General features: G+C 37.3%; 3 protein-coding genes across 6 annotated transcripts; 2 read left to right on the forward strand and 1 right to left on the reverse strand.

Moving 5' to 3' along the window:
- The first annotated feature begins 209 nt into the window (after window positions 1-209).
- On the forward strand, window positions 210-4124 carry LOC132158613 (small ribosomal subunit protein uS4). Of its 3 annotated transcripts, none has more exons than XR_009437705.1 (6): window positions 211-245; window positions 696-808; window positions 2878-3000; window positions 3185-3424; window positions 3471-3669; window positions 3859-3991. XR_009437705.1 is itself a non-coding variant. In XM_059568090.1 (5 exons), exons 2-5 carry the CDS (start codon window positions 712-714, stop codon window positions 4034-4036), a joined length of 585 nt encoding a protein of 194 aa, XP_059424073.1. In that variant the 5' UTR covers window positions 210-245; window positions 696-711; the 3' UTR covers window positions 4037-4124. The 3 variants fall into 3 exon arrangements, 1 of the variants encoding a protein (XP_059424073.1); XR_009437704.1 differs by having other exon boundaries at window positions 3185-3371; window positions 3507-3669; XM_059568090.1 differs by lacking the exon at window positions 3471-3669 and having other exon boundaries at window positions 210-245; window positions 3185-3371; window positions 3859-4124.
- Window positions 4125-4557: 433 nt separating this feature from the next.
- On the reverse strand, window positions 4558-10311 carry rap1gapl (RAP1 GTPase activating protein-like). The gene is made up of 19 exons (XM_059567074.1): window positions 9763-10311; window positions 9634-9666; window positions 9449-9542; window positions 9198-9233; window positions 9027-9074; window positions 8168-8365; window positions 7964-8061; window positions 7781-7859; window positions 7637-7690; window positions 7369-7452; window positions 7153-7253; window positions 6899-7028; window positions 6166-6336; window positions 6011-6082; window positions 5699-5785; window positions 5449-5604; window positions 5241-5324; window positions 5096-5156; window positions 4558-5001 (listed from the first exon to the last, which is right to left on the reverse strand). Exons 1-19 carry the CDS (start codon window positions 9822-9824, stop codon window positions 4931-4933), a joined length of 1719 nt encoding a protein of 572 aa, XP_059423057.1. The 5' UTR covers window positions 9825-10311; the 3' UTR covers window positions 4558-4930.
- A 4237-nt stretch (window positions 10312-14548) lies between these two features.
- phc1 (polyhomeotic homolog 1) lies at window positions 14549-25324 on the forward strand. 2 transcript variants are annotated; one of them, XM_059568091.1, is made up of 15 exons: window positions 14549-14739; window positions 15246-15395; window positions 15540-15650; window positions 16642-16719; window positions 16886-17029; window positions 17189-17344; window positions 18686-18770; window positions 19611-20548; window positions 20629-20767; window positions 21604-21773; window positions 21940-22012; window positions 22122-22209; window positions 22337-22508; window positions 24218-24455; window positions 24545-25324. In XM_059568091.1, exons 2-15 carry the CDS (start codon window positions 15276-15278, stop codon window positions 24694-24696), a joined length of 2664 nt encoding a protein of 887 aa, XP_059424074.1. In that variant the 5' UTR covers window positions 14549-14739; window positions 15246-15275; the 3' UTR covers window positions 24697-25324. The 2 variants fall into 2 exon arrangements, with proteins under 2 accessions (XP_059424074.1, XP_059424075.1); XM_059568092.1 differs by having other exon boundaries at window positions 22376-22508.
- Window positions 25325-26262: the final 938 nt, after the last annotated feature.

A 26262-nucleotide genomic window follows, 5' to 3' on the forward strand; every position in this document is an offset into this window, starting at 1 on the left:
GCTCAGTTCTAGATAATAAGGCTTTTTCATTTCCTTTGTGGATCTACCTCAAAATGATCTCTCTCTCTCTCTTTTTTCTTGATTCATATTTTGACCAGTAGAGGGAAGCAATCAATTCATACATTCCCTACAAAGCTTTGCCGTACTCGCAAAGCTTTGTGGGGAATGTAGTTTACAAGGCACGCATAAATATCCGGGAAGGCCGAAGGCGCGTTCTCTTTTCTCTGCGAGCCTGACACAGACAGGTAATGGCGGAATGGACCTCCGTATTTCTGTTGTAATTTCCAACCGTTCGCAAGTTTAACGGTTTGCCTTAAACGATATGTAAGGTAGTATGTAGAGATTGTCAGTTTTATACGCGTAGTACCTCATTAGTACGTACGGTTATATTATGTGGAGAGAGACGAGTTGTAGCGCGCTGCTTAGCGCAACGTGTTTCACAAGGCGTGTTCAGGCCTAGTCATGAAGTGACACATTGCGCTGGTTTTCATATTAAAAAGTAATCTCCACCTTGAACTGATGCGTTTAAGGTTTATAAATTGTATTTTTAATTGTTTAGCAGGAATTTGGTCCCATAATAAAATTCTCAAATTAAGTGTAATGAAGTTACAAATACAAGATACGTGAAGACGCTGCACTCACTGTAAATTTTAAATGCATTACCTCTCTTAAATTAACTTTATTATTTTTCACAGGCGTCAGTAAGTCGCCATGCCGGTTGCCAGGAGTTGGGTTTGTAGTAAGACATACGTCACCCCCAGACGTCCCTTCGAGAAATCGCGTCTCGACCAGGAGTTGAAACTCATTGGTAAGCAGTGTTGGGAAGGTTACTTTGGAAATGTAATAGGTTACAGATTACAAGTTACCCTATTTAAAATGTAATAGTAGTGTAACTTTTTTAATTACTTTAATAAAGTAATGTAACTAATTACTTTTGAGTACATTTTGATTACTTTTGTAAATTTCTAATGAATGTTAATTTGCAACTGTTAATCATCTTCAACCATTTTACACCATGCAGGTTTAACCTTACAGTAGTGCTCAATACTGTCAGACTTTCACCATCCTTCATCACTTAAATTAAGATGATCACATTTGAACACATCCACCACACAATCAGACTTTACTTAGAGATTGATCTGAAGTTCAAAGCAGATTTAAAATCAAAAGAAATAGTTTATAGATACTGTTTTTGAAACCAAATCTTTGCATAACTACAGGCATCTAACTGCATTTAACAATGGTTTGGGGAAAAATAGTTAATAAAAAAATAAAAGCATATACATCAACTCAAATACGGTTATCTAATAAGCATGTGTCCTATTTTGTGTACTAAACTCCTGAAACATTGGTGTCTTTTTGAAACACTGCTGTCTCTTTGTATATGATATGATGATAGTTTCTCAAAATAAGTAAAAAATGCTCATGAAGTGACTGTTCTAGAGATTAATTTCCATGAGGGGCGGGCTGGGGGAAAAATAGGCTGGGAAATCTCACACTCATACACCCACAACCCATTCTGAAACATGGACAACCCTATTTTTTTTTTTGGACCTGACATGAAAAAGATTTAACTCCTTAGGTTGGGGACATGCAACGTAATTAAAAGTTCTCTCCTGAACTGCATCTTCACTTCCATTATCCATCCATCTCTCTCATGACTTTAATACTGAAGATTTTTAATTGACTTTTACCATGTTTTGTAAGTGCAATTTTGTTTTTTTGGCAAATGAATTACCACTTGTATTTATTTTTACTACAAATTCCATAGTTAAACCATTTTAGTGCCATACCATAGGCTACATTAATTTTCCTCAGGGTTGTGTTTTTGTATGCACTAGCTCCCCCTAAACCTATGATAAAATATGATGATTTGTCTGCTAACTTACTACTGTAACATTACAAAAGATAATAATGACGTCGTTTATACAGTATTTTGAGTGATTGTGAGCAATGTGCTGCTGCTGCTTGACTAAGTAAACAAAGACAAAACTACATTAGCATATTTACAGATGAAACTGACCTGCACCTGAAACCCTGAACAGAAGTGTCGCTTCTCTGCTCCAGCTGTGCGCTTACACAGTTCACTCCGGTCTCTCTCTCTCGCATTGATTACTCGGAGTCTGATCCAAACCGCTCGGCGGAGGCGCGGAGAGCGCGCGAGCCCAACCATTGCCAGTCACGACTAACCGATTCATGATTTATTAGAGATTTAATTATCGAATGGCGGATTCGGAAATAATCGCTTTAGTATATTCGGCCTGCAATTATACAATAACAATATTAAAGTAGAAGGCCAAATCTTCTGCCAGGCCACCGGGAATAGTCCCGGTTCTCCCGATGACCAGCCAGCGCCTGATTTCCACAGACACGCAGAACGTGCAGGATTCAAATTCAGTCTTTTTGCGGCTTAATATTCACAGACATCAGTCCATATCGGGTTTTGATTCAAGTGTACTGACCTACTTTTGATTTATTCGTCCAAAATGTGGCATATTGCGTCCGCGTTATAGGCTGAATTCCATTTTTATGACTCGATTCTATGAATGTGTTTTCCGCGTCTCGGAGATTATGGGCCATATGTCTTAGTGCAATTTGGGAAAGAAATAAGCTGTATGTGGATGTGTGTAAATATTCAAATGTAATCCTCTTTGTAATCGTTACAATTTTCATAAGTAACTGTAATTTAATTACTCATTTTTTCTTAGTAACTGTAACTGATTACTGTTACATTTATTTAGTAATTAAATTACGTAACGCCGTTACATGTAACTAGTTACTCCCCAACACTGTTGGTAAGGAATATATTAATTGCAGAAAACTTCATTTGTGACCGAAAGGTTTCTCTTTTATATCTGGATTTATTTTTCTTAACAGGCGAGTATGGCCTCAGGAATAAGAGAGAAGTCTGGCGGGTAAAGTTCACTCTGGCCAAAATCCGCAAAGCTGCCAGAGAGCTTCTCACTCTGGATGAGAAGGATCCGAAGCGTCTCTTCGAAGGTAAATTAGCTGACTTGTCTGAAATTTAGTGGCCAGTGATTTAAAAGTGCGAATCAGATTGTCAGTGCTGCCAAGAATTCCTCGTCAATGAGGCCATATTACAGTTTATAATTTGATTTAATTTGTCTGCTTTGCATCTATAACCCCCATCCCAACCACACTCACATTTAACTTTGACTTCTAGGCAATGCTTTGCTCAGGCGTCTGGTGCGCATTGGTGTGCTGGATGAGGGCAAGATGAAGCTTGATTACATTTTGGGCTTGAAAGTGGAGGACTTCTTGGAGAGGAGGCTGCAGACTCAGGTCTTCAAGCTTGGTCTGGCCAAGAGCATCCACCACGCTCGTGTGCTCATCCGTCAGAGGCACATCCGGTAAGATGCTAAATGCATATAGTTCAGGACTTTTAACCATGTAATCTGCACATTTTCCTGTATGTGCGGGTGTGTATAATGGTGAACATCCTGATTGTCTGAATGTGTATTGAGGTTTTCTTCCTCTCTCATTAGTTGACCGTGTTTAAACTTCTCCTGGTGAGAGGGAATGAAATATTCTGCAAGGTCAATTCGGTGATTAAACCGTATACCTTTGCTTATTAAAAAAATAAGCCCAAAAACCACAGGTTCCCATGACGTCTGGGGTGCTTTTATCGCACAAAACAGAGTCTACCAGGTAATGTATGTGGTCACTTTGGCAAATAAGAAACTATAATTCTCTTGGCCAGTGATTTAAGCTTAAAACTGTCAGATTGTCAGTGGTGTCAAGAATTCCTCGTCAATGAGGCCTCGAGATCAGTAGCCTCAGTTCTGGAATCCTGAATAGGCTTAACACATTTGCTAAATCATTTTTGATGTTCTGCAGGGTGCGTAAGCAGGTCGTGAACATCCCCTCCTTTGTGGTGAGGCTGGACAGCCAGAAGCACATCGACTTCTCTCTCCGCTCTCCATACGGTGGTGGCCGCCCTGGCCGGGTCAAGCGAAAGAATGCCAAGAAGGGCCAGGGTGGTGGTGGAGGAGGCGATGATGAAGAGGAGGATTAAACCCATTCCTCTCAGAGGTTGAGGGGATCAGCGGTGCTTGCTTTCTCTTCTCCCTCAAGTTTTCAATAAAATTGTTTATTCCAAATGATTGTCTTTGCTTGTCATTTGAGTAACTAGATTTTTTATATAACACCCTTACATGTAAGTTTAATCGGTATTTAAAATGAATTACCCATGAAGGTTTAAAATCCATATTTGTAGATTTTATGGCCTGCAGTGAAGTTACCTTAAGCAAATTAACTACATGGTTTTAGTAAACCCAAAGCTGTATAATGGACCCCAACTAGCGTAAGGTTTGTGATTTAAAACATCGAAGACTTTTCTGTCAATGTTTGAGATTTTTGATTAGTCACCTGCTACAGGTAAACGACTCAAAGAATAGCAAAGTGCAGAAAATACTAAAGCTATTAGTGCTGCAAACCAGTTTTCTTGATTCCAGTTTAATCTTAAATACCAGTTTGTCATTTAAAACGTAGACAGGAACCTTGTACATGCATGAAAGAAGGTGGATATAAAATTGTTGAATACAGAAAATATGGCTTATTAAGTTTATTTTTCTCCCACTGTGAACTGAATATATATTTTAAATACACATAAATATTTAATATTACAGTTTACTGGATAAACTGCAGAAAATTCCATAAATGAAACCCAACTTCACTGGGATACATCAGCTATAAGCAGCCATTGAATCTATACTATGCCACTTCAAAGAGAAATCTTGTATATTCATGTTTCTGATTGCACTTGGCGCTAGTAACAACTTACCTTAATACACAAAAGTTTTAGTTAAAATATCTATTAACTTTATTGTGCTTTGCACTCTTCAATGGATCTTGAGATCTGTAGAAGGCTTTTTTGTGCTTAGGCCTCAGAATTAGTGACATTCTTCATCTATCTACAAGTCGTCCTGGGGACTGGTTTGACCTCTTGTCTCAGTGTAGCCCACGTTGCTTGTCTGCTCGCTATAAGTGAGACAAAATATGAAACTTCTATGAGCAGCTGTAAGTTCCATTGCACTTAATATACCTGTAAGATATGTTATACATTTGTTCTCACCTCTCAGCATCCTTTTCCAGTGTTTTAGCAGTGAGAAAAGAGAAAAGAAAAGATGGTCATCCTTTAAAATAACCACAAAAATTATGCAAGAATATTTTGTTACAAATATTAAGAGACAATTGGTGTGTTACTGGTATTTGCTGACCTTAGGACGCTGCCCTGCTACACCACCGGCCTTCTTTGGTACTCCCAAGGTATCAAACGAGTGGCTTCGTACCCTAATAGCTCTCTTAAGATAGAGAGAGATATTGATTTGAAGCTCATTTTAATGTCGGAAACAGTACTAAGCACAATCCAGTAACATTACCAAGGCCTATTGTTTATTATTCTCAATGTGATTTGAGACTGTCTACCTTGAAGTTCTCAATGAACCCTCCTCCCCCCTCTGGAACACTCCTCCCCCCTTCAGTGAGGGGGATGCTGGGCTGTGACGGCTCTCCCAACATGCATTGGGATCGGGAAGACAGTTCAGACCGCAGGGCTTCCAAAAGAGATGAACGTGTACGTAACTGAGATCATAAAAGGAAAGAAATAGAAGCGCAAGTGTAACTTCAGGCTATGGCATAAGTGAATGATTAGTTAACATGCTTTGTGTCTGGTTACCTCCAGTCGACTGAATTTCTCAGCCTTGTAGCAAGAGATTTCAGCATTTATAAGTTTGGTCAAAAGGAACTCTCTTAAAACTGAGCCCTGGAAGTGGAAATTCAGAGCATCATTATTTATTCAGCTTTTAGATGATGTATAAATCTCAGTTTCAAATAACTGACCCGTATGACTGGTTTTGAAGGTCAAATAATGATAATTATAAAGGAAATTATGTAGGTCTACCCTGTTTCCTAATTTAGACCGTATAGTAATTAACTGGATTGATGCCTTGTTAAAACTTCTGAATTATTATAAGTCATGTGATCTCACCTCTGTAAAAATGGGTGGTGTAGGAAGGGGTGGGCCAAATGGGGGTACATCCTCCCTAGCGGTGACACATACCTGTCAATCAGACAAGAGGCTTTGGAGCTGTGTGTTGTACTGTGCTGTGAAATGCAGATTTGTGTAATTATTATTATTTTTACCTGAAATGATCCCCCGTCTCCTCCCTCTCCCTCATTCTCTCTCTTTATCCTCCTCACTGCAATGAAACAGTGCAAGAAGTGGGATCTGATCACATCTGAAATGAAGGGAGTGTTACCCTCCTGGTAGACCAGGGCAACAATATCATTCCCAATGTGTCTCTTTCTCTGCAACTGAGAGGACAAACAGATGAGTAGAGTTGTAATTCAAGGAAAAAGAAGTTGAAGGACTTCTCAAAGCACTTAACCTCTGTGATAAAGTAGCAGGGATTTCTGTGACTCTTATTTCAGGCTATATAAATACACCAGTAGGTGGTGACAAGTGACTGTCTTTTTGAGTGAATCAACTATTTAACTGAAGTAATATATTCAGAGTCAGACGCACTATTCAGGAATAAAACAAGTGACTCAACATTCGTTCAACTGTATTGATTAATCAACAAATCACATCAAAACAAATCATCACTAGTACTGTATGTTGCTGGAGTGGGGATTGGATTTGGAAATAGTGCACTGGGGATGCAAAAGTATACGAAGCAGGCCTAACTATCTACAATATAAGTGTATAGATGTAAGTTAACTATTAGTTACTGTTGATTTTTTGCTTAAAAGCAATATCAAACGCATTCGTTCTGTTGGTCTTAATATATCAGCATACATTATAACATTATGGTATTAATGTGGTAAAATATGTTAGCCGAATATTTACATCCCATAATGCTTAAACAAATTTCACCTGTTGTGTATCTCCTTCTGTGAACGGTAGTTTAGTGGCAACGTGGAACATAATCTCACGTCCATGGAAGGAGGTGAAAACCGCTTCATTTCCGGTCTGGCCACGAGAAACATCCAGTCCTCCTCTAAAACTAGGAGATGGAAAATGATGAGGGCCTTTTGACAGGTGACAATACATTCAAAAGTTGTGTTTTAATGTTAATATTAATATTGATACTGATATCAATCAATACATGAGTCAGTCAACCCTCTTACCCAGTAAATCCTTGCAGTTTGACCGTGTGTCCAAGTATTGATAAAAATTCTAAAAACTCCTCACTTTCCTCATTGTTACTAAGAATATCTTCCTCTGTTAACTACGTCACATTGGAACAAAAAAATACAAATATCCATTACAGACTGAAGTCCTAGTCAACAAGTTTGTTATTAAAAATAGGTGAATTAAAGAATCATATCTTAATATCTGCATACCTGTCCTTCTCTCTGGTATAAGACACCAAATTTAAAGTTTTGAGACACTCTGTGTTCATCAAATGCCATTATGATCTCTGGGGCCTTTAGATGCAGAAAGAGAAGACAAGAAAACTGTATTGTGTCAGGAAAAAAAAAGATTAATGAAAATTGTATTGATGATGTCAGAAAAGTTTTTACTTAATGAAAATTTATAAAATCAGAATGGCATGTTATATTAGCTCTTCCACCAGTTTATAGTAAACAAATTAGACTAGTGAAGATGTACCTTTAAGTAACTCACAGCCTCAAAACATGTGACACTGACACTTGAGCACAGCATCTAAAATAAAGCAAATAAAAACAATGAAAATTCTATTGACTTTCATATGCATTTGAATCAGGTGGAACCAGTTGTGTGGTTGTGAAGTACCTTTGCCAGCTCCACTGCCGTGGGGAATTGTTGAAAGAGCGAAACAGAGAATGTGGCATGAACTGAGCACTCCTTCATCCTGATTAGATGAAAAAGAAAACTGATCAGGATGGTCTTGAACAGTCAGTAACTATTGTAGATCATTAAAATGAACAACATTTAAGGTGCTCACAAAATACACACCTCAAAATGACTCTCAGGCGATTTTCCTCTTCCTCAAGACAAACAGATAAAACTAGGGGCCCAAGAGAGGGGTCACAGGCGGTGAACGAATGATGATACTGTAGCCAACATGAAAGAAAAGCATGAGTGTGTAAGGGTCTCTTCAACAGAGTTATAAGAGTTTGAAGTTTAAAAAAAAAAAAAGAAAAAAAAAATATCACTGACTCTGTGGCGGAAGAATTCCTGATAGACTTTAGCTTCACTGTCTCTCTCCATTATGTCATAGCTCTCCAGACCGAAACCCCCCTGTGAGAGAGTAGGGCTGGTCTCCACATGTCTATCCAGTGGAGGGTCGATCCAATAACTTCCAGATTTAGGGGGCAGGATGAGAGGTAAACCATCTCCAATCTTTAACAGCCGTGTCTGAGTGACCAATAGTAATTGTGTAAGTGGGAACTTGAAACTATATTCTCTCATTCAAAGGTTCTGAGTCAGTAAGATTTTTTGTGTATTTTTGAAAGAAGTTCACCAAGGCTGCATTTAATGCTTATTATGTAAAATATTGTGAAACATTACAACGTAATATTTGCTTTTTTTCCCCCACCAACGTCAAAGTTAAATTTCAGCAGCCATTACTCCAGTCTTGAATAAACTTAAATATAAAAAAAAAAAACAACCGGAAGAAGAAGAATACATCTTACCGACCTCTAACTACTAAAATATGAACAAGTAAATGAAGGTGTTTCTTCAGTTACAGGCACTTTTAGACAAGAAACTCTTTTAAATGAATGCATGTATTTAAATGTAACTCTTATACATTCATCACTAGAACTGTCATTTTTTATTAACATAATTTCAATCACAGTGGAACTTCCACCACATCTCAAATTATGCATTGAGTTTAAAAGTATTCTGTAATGGGAATGGACTAAACAGTAAAATACATTAAAAAAAAAATCCTTGGCCTTCATAAAATAAAAATGGAATAGGAAAGTGCTTAAAGTTGAAGAAACACCCTTTATGCTTATCTATAGACTAAAACTGTGCCATAATCAAACAAAACATTTTGGGCTAAAATCCCTACCCTCAGAGGTGGTGGGAACTCACAACGTTGTTCATCCAATCTGCTACCCTGAAGAACAAACACAGCCACAGAGAAATCATCATCATCACTGCAACAGAACAAGACAACTGTATTTACACTGTTGTCGTTTACACTGGCAAAGAACATGGAGAGAGAGAAGGATGAAGTTACCTGTAGCTTTTCAATGATTGCAAACAACTCTGTGACCTGCAGAGAAATGACAAGGGAATGACAGAAAAGTGACAGTGACAGTGAAAGTGCCACATAATCAAAATATTACTGATGCAGAATATGAATTCTCCAGTTACTCCTCAAGTGTTTGGAAATGATTCATAATTGAGATATAAAAATATGAAGAAAACATCATCTCCATAGTGTCATTTTCAACACCTTTAGGACATCTAAAATAGGAGATTTCTCACCTTCTGACTGGACGGTGCAGAAGTGAGTGACTTAGCCTCACTGGAAGGGGAATCCAAAATATCCAGTATGCTGTGACCCACAGATTCTGCACAGCTGTAACAGAGACAAGCGTTGTGGAAAAGTCTTCATGCGATAACTGAGTTCAAACACCTGAGCACATTAACAAACCCAAACTATAGCTGACCTGCTCTCATTTCCAGTGATGAACTTGTCAATCCTGCGTACAGCGTAAAGATGCCACATGACAAGATATCCTTAAGCACTGTGTTCAGATTACAGCAGTGGCTAAATGTTATTTCTCATATCCACTCACCCTCCGTAAGCTCCGAATGTGAAACTTCTTTTTCTGGAGAACTTCTCGTTTCTCCCCTCCATTGTAAGTGTTTATTACAGACAGCCACAGAAATATGCTAACCAGGCATGCAGGCCATCACTCCTGATGGTGAATTAACTGCTTCTCTCTGTCTCTGTGTATGTGTGTGTGTGTGTGTGTGTGTGTGTGTGTGTGTTTCGCTCTCTCTCTCTTTTCTCTCTGCCCCCTGCCACTCTCTCATTTAATCTCTCCCTACATCCTTCCTTGTCTCCTGCTGCCTGTTGACTGACAGGAGTAACTCTTGCATGCCCGTCTCCTGCCACTGACATCAGAGGTCACTGAACTACTGCATTTATACAGACCAACTAAAAGCATTTGATTAGATACATTGGTGAATATTCACTTGCTGAAATCATTTAAAAGCATTTGTGTAGCGTTTATGCAGCCTCTATAAAAACCTGTCCTGGGAGGAGACAAAGATATGTGAATGGGCAATGGACTATTGCTATAGACCTGTTACCCTTTCAGTAAGCAAGATTCATCAATTATTGACTGAACTCTCTTAGAGAGAGGAGGCAAGGCAGCAGGGGAGAGAGGGCGAGAGGGAGGGAGCAGGAAAAAGAGGAAGAGAGAGAGGGGGGTCAAGAGACTTTACCGACATGAGAATAGAGAAATGAAAAAGTGATACTGAGGGTACAGACACTAAAAAATATCTATTTTTTCCTCTCAGACTGGAATCTTTATTCATTTTTGTCTTTAACTCGTCTTAAAACTATTTATTTACATATTTAAAATGTACAGTGGACGTGTCATAGAAAGTGATTACATGTAAAAGTGTTACAAAGCATTTTATTTGTAAAAATTACACTGCAGTATGGTTCCTCAACCTTTGTCCTTAAACCTAAATAATTAATCTTAAATTGAATTTATCCTCTCACCCATCTACGTTTGTTACAAGCAAATAAAGATCAGGAATTCTGTGTACAAGCAAAGGATTTCCACATACAGATTTCACATTGTGTTCAAGTTGGTCATGATGTCAGATGAATTCGCCATGCTGACCAACAAAAAAGAGCTACATTGCTACACTTCTTGTAACTTTCTTTTTTTGTTGTTGCAAAAAGTGACTGCACTTTAACTCATTCCATTTACAACGCAATGTGCGCAATTCTGAGGAAGTGGATTTAAAACTTTGACGCGTCTAATAGACAGTTGTTGTGTCCAAAAATCTCCACTTTTTTTCTCATTCACTGATCCCTGTGTCAGTCACTTATACAGTCCATTTGAAGGAGTGAATGAAAATGAGTGAATTCAGGCTGCCATTTTTGGATGTTTTGCTTACTGTTTAATGATCATTTGGGAATTAGCTAACTGGCAATTTCCACTTGTTAACGATCTTGAAATCAGTCATGGTGGCATTTGCCACAGTGTTGCTATGTGGTTGCTAAGTGTTCTGAATGTTGTTAGCACATTGTTGTGCGGTTGCTGTTGTGGTTTTTAGGTTGCTTTCAGGCTCCATTAAAAGAGTGCACTACCTTTAGTGTAAGTATGGGGTGTTTTATCCACTTCTATTGGAAAATCCTAACTCCAATTTACTTAGAAACATAAAAGATTAAAGATATGGAACACTGACCCTAAATATCAGCAATACTCAATAATCAACAATAATATCTTTTACATTCTTTTTACAGAAATGTATTTTCTTTATATTCAAAACTATATGAATTCTGACTAATATGTGAACAACTGCCCTATGGAGAAATAAAACCAGAACTATGTATTTTTCTAGTTCCTTATTCTAGTAATTCTAGTATTTTAGCAACATAATGTTTTCACATGCACACTGAATTCTTTAAATGTCAGATTTGAAGAGGGAAAAAAATAGTTGTTTAGTCTCAACACACTGTCCTTAAGGTCACATTAAAAAGAAGAAATAAATCATAATAATGGTGATGATTGTAATAGTAGTCATGATAATTTGCTACATAACTCCTGGAGTTTGAAAAAGCTCCTAAAGCTTCACTTTGTGTCTTTCTGGAAGATCAGATTGAGAACAGCCAGGAAACAGGCCAGAACCTCTTCTTCACAGAAAACACGCAGTTCATCAATTTTCTGCTGTATTGCTTCATTCTTTCTCATGTAATTCCAGTAGAAATCTCTGGGTTCTCGTCCATTCTTGTGGTAATGTCTGACCACCATGACAGCCCTGTCAGAGGTGAAGCCTTGCGTTTGTTTTGCTGCCCTGTTTAGGATGTACATGTAGGCCTGAACTTGATAATAGTACTCATGTGTTTCATTGAGCTGTGCATGACGATCACCATTTTTTGGTTTAGTGAAGACTTTGCCCACCATATCCCCAGTGGTTCCTTTACACTCAATCACCATTTTTTCACTTTTTTCCCCTTTTACTTCTGCTAAGAAGTCCAGTCTTCCAGAGAGGAATCCAAAGTCTACTTTGTTACCTTTGGTGTACCTCACTCTCATGTTTGTACCTGTTTCTCGCAGCTCATGGTAGAACTTGAGGCATTCACGTTCATCTCCTGGGTTCTGGAAATATTTGCCAAATTTTTTTGCAGAGGAGGCTGTCCAGAGAGCTGACTCGTCAGCATAGTCTCTGTTCTCAATGTCATGGACATTTACTGTCACACCGTCAGAAATATTTGCAAAATTGTCTCCAACTTCTAAATGTCTCCAGCTCCTTGTCTGTGTTGTAGCATACATCGTGGGTGTGGAGATGGCTTTCGTCTGGTATTTGTCCCTGAACCTGAATCCACAACTTGTGTTTGATACATTTTTTCTCCACTGCGATCTTAAAGCTTCCTCTGAACCTTTTCTTTTTTCAAAGAAAATCATCACTGTGAGTTCAAGAATTTTTCCATTGTCTTTCAACGTCAGTGAGTTCTTTAGTTCCCGGCAGCCGAGACGTGGAGTGCTATTAAACTGAAACTTGAAGTTTTCCAGTTCTTTTACAACATCTTGGGCTTTCTGAATGATGCCTGCATTCTCTGAGAGCCTGATGACTTTCTGGTTCAGTACACCGCTGGGCAAGTCAATTCGAAGTGACTTTAGAAGTACTAAGTAGTCACTTACTGATATTCCACTGGTGCTGGAAACAGGAGTTTTTTCAGGCATTTTGGATCTTGAAGGCTCCATGTTTTTTTATCTTTAAAATTCTTTACACCTAGAAAACAATCGCATTGGGGAAATCAATAAATACACTAAAATAAGATAATAAAATGAAATTCAATTTATATATACTTTAATACAACATTAGGCACGTAAAACCTGCAACAAACACCTTTTAAAAATGTCATTTAGTATTTCAGTATAATAAAAAGATACAAATAATGTTATTTAACAACATTTAATTAAATAGTTATTTAATTAATTATAATGAAGAATAACCTGATTACATGATGTTAGGATAAACTAACACTTTCAGAGTCGGAGGACTGAATCATTATTTGTATACAACTACCACACCTGGAAATTTTCATGTCACACCCTCTCATGTGATCGCTATGCTGTGTTAGTCATAGGATTTTAATTTCTTCTTTTAAAATGTTCACATTTCACTTTTGTTTAGCACATCATTATAATCTATGTTAACCATTGGTTTTTAATAATTGTGTTTGTATGGCAGTTGTGTATATTTTGTGTATATTTCCTACACAACACATAACTGGTTTTGTCCTGACAGTAATAATATTTCTTATACATAATATACTGTATATTAACCATTTATGTTTTCAATAATTGTGTTTGTATAGCAGTTGTGTATATTTTGTGTATATTTCCTACACAACACATAATTGATTTTGTCCTGACAGTACTAATATTTCTTATACATAATATACTGTATATAATATGTGCCTTCTCTAAAATAGTAGAGAAAATATATAGTGTACTTACTGAGGTTTTGATCTGATTCAAGCAGTCGAATCATAACAAGACTTCATAATAAGACGCGCATACTTGACTACCTGTGTTTATGTTGTCAGGTGAAATGTCAGCTGAATAACAGGTCAGCCCAGATTGCAAATGAGTCCTTTCAATTTCCATTCACCTGATCCCATGTGTGTTCCTATCATGTTTTATTTATTTATTTTTTTTGTAAATCATTAGATGTCAGTGTAGGTCATAAAAAAATGACTTGCAGAAATCTCTTTAAAGATGAACATGTTTCCAATTTCTGAAATAAATGTTTAAAAATTAAATTAATTTAAATAGTTGAATATATTAATTATGAACATAATTATTACTATGTTTTAAAATATAAATAATATTTGAATTACATTCTGTTTAAAATACTTTTTTGAAAATCGTGTAATCATTTAGGCTGTTTATGATTACTGAATGAAAGAAAGTGAAAGTGTTTTAAATTTTATTTATTTTATTTTAATTAATTATTTTATTTTATTTATTTATTTTAGACAAAGAAAATATCTGTGTAATATATATATATATGTGTTTGTGTGTGTGTGTGTGTGTGTATGTGTGTGTGTGTGTGTGTGTTTATATATTATTATTATTATTATTATTATTATTATTATTATTATTTTAAGAGCTTGACGTTCGCTGGATTTTTTTTCATCTATTTTTTGTTATCTCTAACCTGTATTAGCGTATGTATTGCAAATGTGTATTTATTTATTCATTGTACAGACGGACAAAACATAGAAAAACAGACAAACTGACGGACTTTTATTGTGTAATTATATGACACCGCTGAAAGACATCTATCTGTCACGTCATTTTTGGCGCCGGAAAAAGAATAGTAAACAGTGCGGGGGGCGGGGTTTCATCAATTTTTTTGAGCCTCCTCACAATCACCGTTGTTTGAAGAATTCCAACAATACTCGCAAAAGCGAAAAATAAACACTATATTATCGATATCATAAGCATCGTGGACTCAACGTTTCCTGCTGGTTGTTTCTATTACGAGAGAGGGAAGCAAAAACAGTGCCAGTCGCAGAGGTAAAAATCTTTCTGTTTGGCACTTTGGGAGTCGCCAGTTAGCCCAACATTTTTGCAGCATCGAAAGAGATGCTGGGGGTTGACATGGGGTCTATTTTCACCCAGTGTATTGCTTCTGCTCGTACACATGTGAAAATAAATAAGTGTGCATGGTGTTATTTTGTCTAGTATGCATCGCAACTTGCTGATATGTGAATATTGCACAGAACTAATGCAGTAGAACCTCGATCATTCATCACTCGCAGATGACAGATAACCTTAACCTTTATTTGTTTATTACTAATGCTGTATACTACTTAACGTCGTTGGGTTATTTTAAAGAGATTCTATCTAAAGGTTTTAACAGACTTTAGTGCTCTAACAAGTGTGCCTGTGCGAAAGTGTTCTGCTACTCCGTTGTTTTGATTATAATTAGCAGTTTTAATCCATTTTTTTTTAAACCGCATAAAAACTCTTCTAAAGCTTTTGTTGATGCATATTTTTTTCTCTGGTATTCTATTACAAAGTTTGATTGACTGGTCGTCCATCCAGTGAGCATGGAGGCAGGAGAAGACCAGACCAACTCCAGCTCAGCCAATAGCAGCGCAGCGTCAGGGGGAAACTCCCGCCCCCCTCAGATAGCTCAAATGTCTCTGTATGAAAGGCAAGCCGTGCAGGTGGGTCACAAAGCCACTGCGAAGTCCACAAAAAGCCAAACTGAAGTGTACTTTAAATCACTTATTCATGTCAGTGCCACTCTGTGACTTGAATTGTCTTGAATTGTGGGAAGTACAGTTGTCTACTCTTGAATATGTTTCCAGGCACTGCAGGCGTTACAGCGGCAGCCCAATGCAGCTCAGTACTTCCAGCAACTGATGCTGCAGCAGCAGATCAACAGCGCTCAACTCCATAACCTGGCTGCTGTGCAACAGGTCAAACACAATCAGTAAATCATATCAAGCAAGATGAGGAAAAACAACCTAATTATGCATATTTTCTTTACAAATTTGATCAGTTTTTAAAATCTCAGTCCTGGTGTTTTAACTGGAGGGTTCATAATTTTTACCTGGTTGGGTGATTAATGATTTCTGAAGGATCATATGACACTGAAGTCTGGAGTTATGTCTGCTGAATATTCAGCTTTGCATCACAGAATTTCATTTTATAATATTTTCTTAATATTTTTTTCAATATTACAGTTTTTAATGAAATAAATTCAACCTTGGCATAAAATACTTTTTAAAAACATAAGAAAAATATCGGTTGCACTTTATTTTACAGTACATGTACTTACATGTACTTATAGTGTACTTACAGTGTATTTATCTAAGAAAGTTCTGGTAATACAAGGTTACTACATAGGGTAGGATTAGGTTTAGGGGTAGGTTCAGGGTTAGTACCTAGTTATTACATAGTTATTGTAATTACTATAATAAGTACATAGTATGTACATGGGGAACAGGACTGTAAAATAAAGTGCTACCAAAATATCTTACAGACTCCAAATGTTTGAGCAGTGTACGTGATTGTGTTTTACACGTTTTTACACGTTACACATGAAATCTGAATATACATCTTATATTCAGGATATAAGCATTGTTTCAGTATATAACCATATTTAATTGTAATTGTTTTTCAGCAAAGTGTTTATGAATTCATAGCTATCATGGAGTTACATTGTAGTTGTAAAATTTCCATAATTCTTTGCCAATAGTAATTAATTTTTTTTTTTTTTGTAAAATTGTTACCAATAAAAAATTATAATTTTATAATTTCTGTTATTCTTAATATTGTCATTAAAAACTTTTTTTCATGAATGTTGTAATATTAATTTTACACCAAAAAATATTCAAGTGCTGTACTGTTATTCTTTCTTTTTTTTTCAGTATTTCACCCTGAGGTATTTCCTTTCTATATTTTCAGGCAACTCTTGCAGCCAGTCGTCAGTCCAGCTCTCCCAGTAACAGTGTCTCTCAAGCTACAAGTTCAGCACAGTGCACAGTGAGTGCTATTACATCGATTAAATGTGTGGCCTGGCTGATGGAAATTAGAACCATGCTCACTTCAAACTCTTTGTTTGTAAAAATATGCTTGCGGTTGTTGACAGTCATTTTGGAATGTTTTATTAAATAGAGGCTAGAGCTGATCTATTGTGTGCTTGTTTTAGGTCAACTTAAGTACCACTTCTGGTGGAGGGACCATGACAAACCCCCGTCCAGTGGGACCTGCCACCTCTGCAACCTCAACAGCCCTTAGCCAGTCAGTTTTGCTGGGTGGAAACTCAGGTGGACAGGGTCAGATGTACCTGAGAGTAAGTGTCTTGTCAGAGTGCACTTAAATCCAGACCAAGAGCTAATACTGTATATGTTTTTATGGCACTATAGGCCCCACCTGGGGACCATTCATGTAATGTTTATCCAAGCTTACTCTTTTCCTAAGGGTGTCATTTTACTGGTCTTTCCACCCACAGGTAAACCGCTCTCTCAGGGCACCTCTCACCCCTCAGCTCATTTTCATGCCTGGTGGTACAGCGACAGCTGCTGTGGCAACGGTTGCCCAACAGCAGCCCCAGCAGCAACAGGAAACAGCTCCCACATCCTCAAGTAACCAGTCAGACAATGATCAGGTGTGACATTTGGTGTTTTTTTTCTTGACACTTTAGACTGCCATAATCTGAGGCACTCTAGTAAGCAATGAATCCTACTCCCTAAGCAACTTCATCGTGCAAAAAGTCCAGGTTGCTTAGTTTTGTGTCTTTTCCACTGTATATTAAACATCAAATATATTCCTCTTTTTTTTTTTTGTAAATAATTTTTATTATAAGAGAAAGATTTTGAAGATGGAATTGCAATCTTAGATATTTCGTCACTGTTACGTGTACAAAGAATACAATTATAAAAGAGAGAAAAAAACACATCACAAACCATCCCTAACAAGACCTTTTAAATTAAATTGTAAAGTATAGTGAAAAAATATTAAAACATTACATTAACAAATGATGATTAGTCTGTAGGGTTTCCATCTAGGTAAAAGAGAAAAGGGTGCCAGGTTTTGTCAAACTGCTCAAATTTGCCCTTCAAACTATACTAAATTTATTCCAAATGTAAAGTAGAAATCATCTCTCCAAGCCTTAGTTTATATGTACGAGCCTCCTTTTTTCTTCCAGAATAACAGTATTAACTTTTTGGCTGTAGTTTCACTGTATTCCAGCAGTTTGAAACATCAGATATATTATTAATGGTTATACACGGCCCATCCAAAAAAAAAAAATCACCACAGGAGTTAACTAAGCAAATAGGTAGGATCCTCCCATTGGATAATTACTGCATAGATGATTATGTTATGTTCAGCTGACTACTTGAATATACTGAATGACCAAGTTATTCCATCAATTAATTTTTTCTTCCCTGATGGTACGGGCATTTTCCAAGATGACAATGCCAGGATTTATCAGCTCAAACTGTGAAAGAGTGGTTTATGGAGCACGCAATATTATTTTCACACATGGATTGGTCACCACACAGTCCAGAGTCAGACCTTAACCCCATTAAGAATCTTTGGGATGTGCTGGAGAAGACTTTGCACAGCGGTCTGACTCTCCCATCATCAATACAAGATCTTGTATGCAACTCTGGACTGGAATAAATGTTGTGACATTGCAGAAGCTTATCAAAATGATGCCACCGCGAATACATGTTGTAATCAAAGCTAAAGGCATTCCAATGAAATATTGGAGTGTGTGACTTTTTTTTTGGACGGGCAGTGTATATTCTTAATAATAAGTGATTCTGTTACATAGGATTTCACTGTCAGTTTTAAACAAAAAATTACTTGTCAGTGGAAATTTGTCTCGTATGTTTGGAGTGTTAAGTTCTTTGTTCATTGTGATGTTGGTATATCCTTCTCCTTTTCACACTTTTCATTGTTTTGCCTCTTGCATAACTTCCTTTTGTCTGTCTCTTTTTAGGTGCAGAACTTGGCAATGCGTTGCGTGTCCACTCCAAGGGTGGCTACTGTGAAGACAGAGTTTGCAGACAGGAAGGAGACAAGTGGTGAGGATTAAAGTGTAGATATTACAGGGCTTAACAATAAAAAATTCTGCTTGGCCAGTCGAGCCAGTAGTTCAGATTTCCCCTTGCCCTGCTCCAACACACTATTTTTTTTTTTTTTTTACTCATATTTCTAATTGTATAAATCACAATGTGGTCTTAGTTTACCTAACTTCTTTTATTTTTATTTTATTTAAACAATATAATTAATTGATATATTTTTCACATACACCCATTCAAAAGCTTAGGGGTCACTAAGTTTATTTTATTTTATTTTTATGACAGTTAAGAAACCTGAAAAAAATTAAATAATCATGGCTGCTGAAAATTCCACTTTGCCTTCACAGGAGTAAATTACATGAAGGAAAAATGTACTGAAAGGAATCAGTTTAAATTGTGGTAATATTTACAATATTACTGTTTTTACTATATTTTTAATCAAATAAATGCATTTGATACATTAAAACATTAACAATTTTTATTTAAAATGAAAATATGCAATAATTTCTGGACATTATGCACTTCTAGAGGAAACTCCAAGCCATCAACATTCATAAACACTTTAGCTGAGGAAAAAAAGAAAGAAAACAGTAGCATAGATGGCAAAACATGTCCTTATCTGACAAGTTTAAATATGAACACATTTATTACTAAATGTCACAGAAAACAAAAAGTTAAATTTTACAAGTCTTAAGAATGCATCTACACAGTCACTCCCTGTTGTTTCGCCTTTTATTGCATTTCAGATTCCCAAATGTATACAGTATGTCTGCTGCAATCATTTCCCAGTTGCACTGACTATGAAATGAACTGAAGTTTGTTTATCTCTCTCTGACCTCCAAGGCTCATTCCCACTTAACCAGCAAACTCAGACACCACAGCAGTTTGGTCAGTCAGCCCAGCAGATCCAACCACAGACTCAACCGCTCCCCAACACCAAACTGCAAAACTGCTCCAACGCCACCAATCCCAGCATGCCTGGTCTCAACTTGAAGGGCGTGAACCAATCTGCTGTCACCCCACAGCAAGCAGGAGGTCCCTCCAATCCGCCGTCTTCCTCGCCTGCCCCCTCGCTCCCTCTCTCCCAGCTCCTCCTTTCTCAATCTGGCTTGTGCCAAGCTCGAGGAGTACCAGCGGCTACAGCCACCGTTACCCACATCCTGGTGCCCACCTCCAATGTTCCTACATCTTCTCAAGGCTATCCAATGGGCACGGTAGCAAACAAATCTAACATGACTGCCCAGACATTGGTGGTGCAGCCACTCCAGCAGACGGGGGTGAATCTGAGCACTGAAAAACTGGGTCATGGAACGGGGCATGTGCCAATTCAACCTAAAACGGCTCAGGGACATCGGCTGCCATTGCAGATGCCCCCTCGCCACCCACCTCCCATTCTCCCAGCACCACCCAACAATGGGCAGGCCATGGGAGGCCATCACCCTCATGTCCCAGTTCAGCTGGTCGGAGCGAGGCAGAGCACACTAGGAAACTCCCAGGCTTTAGCAGTGGCCCAAGCTCGGACCTGTTGTGCCCAGCAGGATGCTACGGCTGTCGTGCCTGTCAATAACTCTGGTAGCAATGTTCTAACAATGGTGACTGCTGTGGAAACTGGTGGAGCAGGCATGTGCCTTAAAACAGCCCAAAGTGCCCTCCCAATGTCTCAGATGCAAACCAATCAGAGCCCCGCGTCGAGTCAGGGTCATCCTGTTTCGGTCACACACTCGATGGATGGACAGAATAACTCTGGAGATTCTGTTTTCATTCAGTCTGGACCAGCTCTGGTTAGTACATAATGGGTGAATTGTATTTCCCTGTGGTCTGTCCATGCTGTGGCACTCATGCAATCTTCCTTCTCTTGTAGACGAAGCCTGGGATTGGTCCATTAAAAAGGAAATCTGAATCAGATTTACCGCATGAGATGTCAGCCGAGGCCGTCAATGCCAGTCCGTCAATGCAAGACTCCGCCCCTCCTCTCTCACCAGCTCCTTCACTAGATACAGGTGGGCCATAGGCAGGAACATTATGACTCAGTCACAGTGTTTATTGCAAAATGCTTCTCTTTTTTTCTCTTTCTTCTTTTATAAACTATACACTATTTTATAAAGGTTTGGGGTAAGTAACATTTTTTTTTCAAGAAATTAATACTTTTATTGAGCAAGGGAATGGTTCAATAGTTTGATCAAAAGTAAGAGTAAACACATTTATAATGTAACTAACAATTTCTATTCCAAACAAATGCTGTTCCTTTGGACTTTCAAATCATCGAAGAATCCTGGAAAAATGTATCATGGTTTCCAAAAAAACATTATCATTAACTGTTTCCAGCATTAATAGCAATAAATGTTTCTTTTCCATCACAGGAATAAATTACATTAAAAATATATTAAAATACAGAAATTATTTTATATTGTGAAAAATATTTTACATCATTACTGTTTTAATTATGATTATTAAATGTATCTAGATAAGATAAGAAATAAGATACTTCTTTAAAAACATTTTAAAAAATCATAGTGTAATAATAATTGTAGTGTTATTTAAAACAGTGGTTTTTTTTTTTTTTTGCTCACATATTTTCCATAATTAATTAAGTGATTAATTAAACCGTAAACACGGTTGAATCTATGGTTGCAAAGGGGTGGAAAATTTCCAAACATTTCTGGAAGATTCCAAAAAATGCTGGAAAGTTTCCAAAATTTCTGGAATGTTTCTGAAATCTACTGGAAATTGTCCACCTTTTTGCAACCCTAGTTGAATCACTATTTATTCTTGTCATTTGTATGAATGTTTTTGCTCTTCTGAACCGTCTGTTTCTCCTTGTCTATTTGTTGTTTAGTCCCAGAGATAGCATTCTCCTCTCCTCCTACTCTCTCTCTCTCTCTCCCTCTCTCTCGTGGAGGAGGACAGGGTGATCGAGCACCTGTCCCACAGGCTGTGGTCAAACCTCAGGTCCTCACTCACCTCATTGAGGGCTTCGTTATCCAGGAGGGAGCCGAACCTTTCCCTGTGAGTGTATCAGCTAAATACAAATCTAGTTTTTCATGGAAATGCATTTATTTATTTTTTTCAGACCACAAAATAAAGAAATTCCGGTGTTAAGGCACTCATTAATTAGTGGAGCAGAGGTCTGAGAGGAATAGAACACACTTTAATTGTTCCTTCTGATTGACAGGTGACTGGGCCATTGAAAGAACTTCCTGTGGCTGTTCCACCCATCCTACATCCAGAGAACATCCGCTCTGATAGTGAGTTTTTGTTTCAAAGCTGTGAAAAAATATTTCCTACAATAAAGTTGTTCAGATATATTTATATCTTCTCTGTCTGTTACACACTGTGTCTATATATCGTTTTCAGAATTAAAGTGTGAATACTGTTTAAGATTTGCACCCGCCAGCCAGTTCAGACGATCAAAGCGCTTCTGTTCCAAAACCTGTGCTAAGAGGTGAGACCAAAATCAGCCCATATCATTAATAGATTCTTAAAATGTATTTTTAATAATACTAAAAATGATATTTAATAAATGTAATTAATTATGAATTAACCTGAATGAGTATGTGCTTTTCAAACAGGTACAATGTCAGCTGTAGTAACCATTACCGTGTTAGTAGGGGTCTTGAGGGTGTCGAACGACCACCAGGGGGTCCTGTTGTGCAGGATGTTATTGCTAGACGCAGGGGTCCTCGCAGAAGCAGCTCTGAGATCGCCTGTGCTAAAATAACAGGCAGTCATCTTTCTGTAAAGGTGAGATAATGGACATTGCAGCAACCTGATTATATGATAATCAAATTAAAATCATATATACACTACCGTTCAAAAGGTCAGAAGTATTTTTAAGTACTTTTAATTAATACTTTTATTCAGCAAGGATGCATTCAGTTTATAAAAAGTGACAGTAAGGACATCTATGTTACAAAATATTATAATAAAATGCCATTGTTGTAAACTTTGTATTCCTCAAAGGATCCTGAGATAAATGTATCACGGTTTCCTCAAACATATTAAGCAGAACAGCAACTGTTTTTAATTGGGCTGGTAAGCGATTAAAAATTTTAATCTAATTAATTACATGATGTGTTGCCAAATTAATCGAATTAATCACACATCAAATTTGTAGAAATTACTCCGAAAAGATCATTTAAAATCATTGTTGAGTAACGCATCAAACAGGTATTACAAAAAGTAGGTTCAGCAAGAACTATTTTGTTTGCTAAAATTGATTACATATAGCCTACTCTTTTGGACCATGTGAGTAAATGATGACAGAATTGTCATTTTTGGTTGGGTGAACTATAACTTTAATAATTTATTTTCATATTTTATTATTATTACTATGAAATTATTACATTATTTCTTTAATGAAATGATACTCTAAATAATAAACTAAAACTGCCTGTAGGTTGTGGTAAATGTTTTAATGATTGAGTCATCGAGTCATTTATTCTTTCATTAGATTCGTTCAAATGGCTGATTCATTTAGGAGTGAAGTAAATGGTTCTTTATGAATGGTTGATTGAATCATTAGGCTTGTTGAACTTAAAGCGGGTCATCACCCTCAGACCGATCGGTGTGTGACATCACAGAACCGCAAGAGCTTTAGAGAGCAGACGACTCCTTGTGCTTTTGAATCACTCTCGCTGTACTCTGATGTCACACACCGATCGGTCTGTGCAGCACCACTTCATAGCCAATGCGCCAAATGGTTCACTAAATTTGTTCAAAACGTGGATTAAGAAATGAAATGCCGCCGTGGGTTGCTCGGAGATAAACAGTTCTGCTTTATCTTTATCTTCTGGTTGGCAAAACTGAGCAAAACAGACCATTGCGTCTAAAATAACACAATATTAACTTCTTAATGAACTGTTGTATAAGATGAGTATGACATTTGCACTAATGTGATATTGCACTTAGCCTACTTCTCGTGTGATATTTCTTAACTATGTGACGGGCATTTTGCCCCATATCTTGAATTTTAGGGATATTCTCTAGGCTCCATCTCGCAGTAAGTTGTTGCTCTGCCTCATATTAGTCATTAATCGACTGTATGAAATGGCAGATGATCCACATCGGTCTGGGGCAGGGCAAGTGCGTTAAATGCGTTAATAATTTAAATGTGTTATTTTTCTCCATAATTAAACTAATTAATGCATTAAATTACCAGCCGTAGTTTTTAATAATAAAAATGTTTATTGAGCACCAAATCAGCATATTAGAATGATTCTGAAGGATCATGTGAAAATAAAGCCTGGAGTAATGGCTTCGGAAATTCAGCTTTGCCATCACAAGAACAAATTACAAAGTTTGTGAGAATAAGAGTGAAACATAAAATAAAAAAATTTGAACTGCAGTGTAGATATGAAGTCACCCAAGGGGAAATGAAACCTTGTAAAAAAAAAAAACAACTTTTGTATATTATTATGAATATGCTCAATGTTTTTCTCTCTCTTTCGCAGTGTCGGTCAGAATCTAGCCGTTCTGAGGACATTTCCAGCTGTGAGGGTGAGGAAGAGGAAGACTACTTGTCAATTTCTCCCAGCTCATCATTCTCATGCCCAAGACAAACCCACTGTGGCCCTCAGTTGGATGACACAGCACCAAGTGACCTCCCAGTGGATGAGAACCTCTTCCTATCTGGCAACCCTGCTCACTGGAGTGTGGACGAAGTGTGTCAGTTCATCTCTTCTCTTCAAGGTTAGTGTTCTGATCCTCCTCTGCATGTATGCTTTGTGTCCACCTGTATATTTACTATATTATATCATATACCCCTCCATGTCTTGCAGGTTGTGAGGACCTGGCATCCCAGTTCCTGTCGCAGGAAATTGATGGCCAAGCGCTCATGCTACTAAAGGAAGAGCATCTTATGTCCACCATGAACATCAAACTCGGTCCTGCCCTCAAAATATGTGCTTCTATCAACAGCCTTAAGGATTGAACGAGGGATGGAGAGAGAGAAGAAGCAGGATTATAGTTTTATACTTCTGTCACCAGCCTGAGAAACTGAAACTGATGGTCATGAAAAGACATAGGATTTTATGTCTGACCTAGAGATTAATCCAAAAAAGAAAAAATTGAAAAACAGCGAAGAGCTGGAATGAATGACATCTGAAGTGATGCCTTATTAAAGCTAATTATTTACGGTAGTATTTTTGTTTATGATGGCTAGATTGGAACTGACTAGTTCTCACTTTGATTTGTCCTGTTTTCAAAAAGTTCTAGAAAGAATACTGGGAGTGATCCTAAATGAAAACATAGCACAAAGATAATAATGTATAATCTATAAATGACAGAATCATTTAGTTAGGAGGTGATAAACATAATACATCTCGATTCTGGATTTTAATGTGCTACATATATTATATTTGGGCATGTGAGCTTCGCATCTCTGATTTGAAGATGTCACTGTAAATCTGTAGTCCTTTTGTGTTTGTCAGTTATGTTAAACAGTAGTAATCAAAGTATGATTGGTAATGCCTTTAGAGACAATAATCAATGTTATACCTGTAGTGCTTTTGACTGTCAGAGTCAAAGATGTGAATAAGTTGCTTTTCTAAAAAAGACAACAGTATGTTGCCTCTTACAGCTGCATTTTCCTTCATGGCTTCCCTTATTTTCCCCCAAAAAAGTCAACTTTAGTGTCATTTCACTACTTTTGTTTGGAAAGCCTGTTGTTTTCGGTTGATCAGTACTTGATTAAGGGATTGTTGATTGTCTTCAGTGTGTGATTTAGGAAGTTAATACAATTAGATTCCCATACACTATACAACTGTCTGCTATGAAACTATAAAAATGGTTTTTGCAGCTATTAGTGCTTTCATACCGCAGCTTTCTGCGTTTACATACCTGATTCACTGCTGTTAATGGTTCAGAGGCTGTGAGAGATGGAAAATCTGTAATGCTCTCACTACACAGTATTACTGAATGGAAGTAGATTTTGTTTCTTTTTGTAAATCACAGACTGAAGGAATGATTGGATAACTGAATCTAGAACAATAAATGTTTTTTTTTGTTTGTTTGTTTTTTCTACAGTAGATGGTAGAAAACTTTTCATTTGTATTGAAAAGTAGCATCATTATTTTTGGGTACAGTTTACCAGCTTCATAGACAAGTATTAGTAGCTTTAATTGAGAGTCTTGCAGCACCAGTATGATGAGGTAGTGTGTAAATGTTTATGAGAGAGTGAGAGAGAGAGAGAGCTCCTAAGAAAGCTGTTTGCTTTCAGTTTCTTTGTATGCTTAAATATGAATAAAGAGGGTGCTGCGCCATTCACAACCAGTTTTTCTCAAGTCTTTATTTCCTGTTTGGCAAATTAGTATTAGTTTCTAGGTTTTTGAAAATGAATGTGTCAGCCTTGTGCTGGGACCTGTCAGCCAGAAGTATTTTCATTGGTGGAGCAAACATAGATCAAATGACTGCCCATGCTGTGTCTAAAAAGTGAGTTACTCATTTATTTGTTGTTTATTATGCTGTTCTATAAGAGTAATATCACACTCCCAGTGTC

This window comes from Carassius carassius, chromosome 15 (genome assembly GCF_963082965.1).
Source record: "Carassius carassius chromosome 15, fCarCar2.1, whole genome shotgun sequence".
NCBI lineage: Eukaryota > Metazoa > Chordata > Actinopteri > Cypriniformes > Cyprinidae > Carassius > Carassius carassius.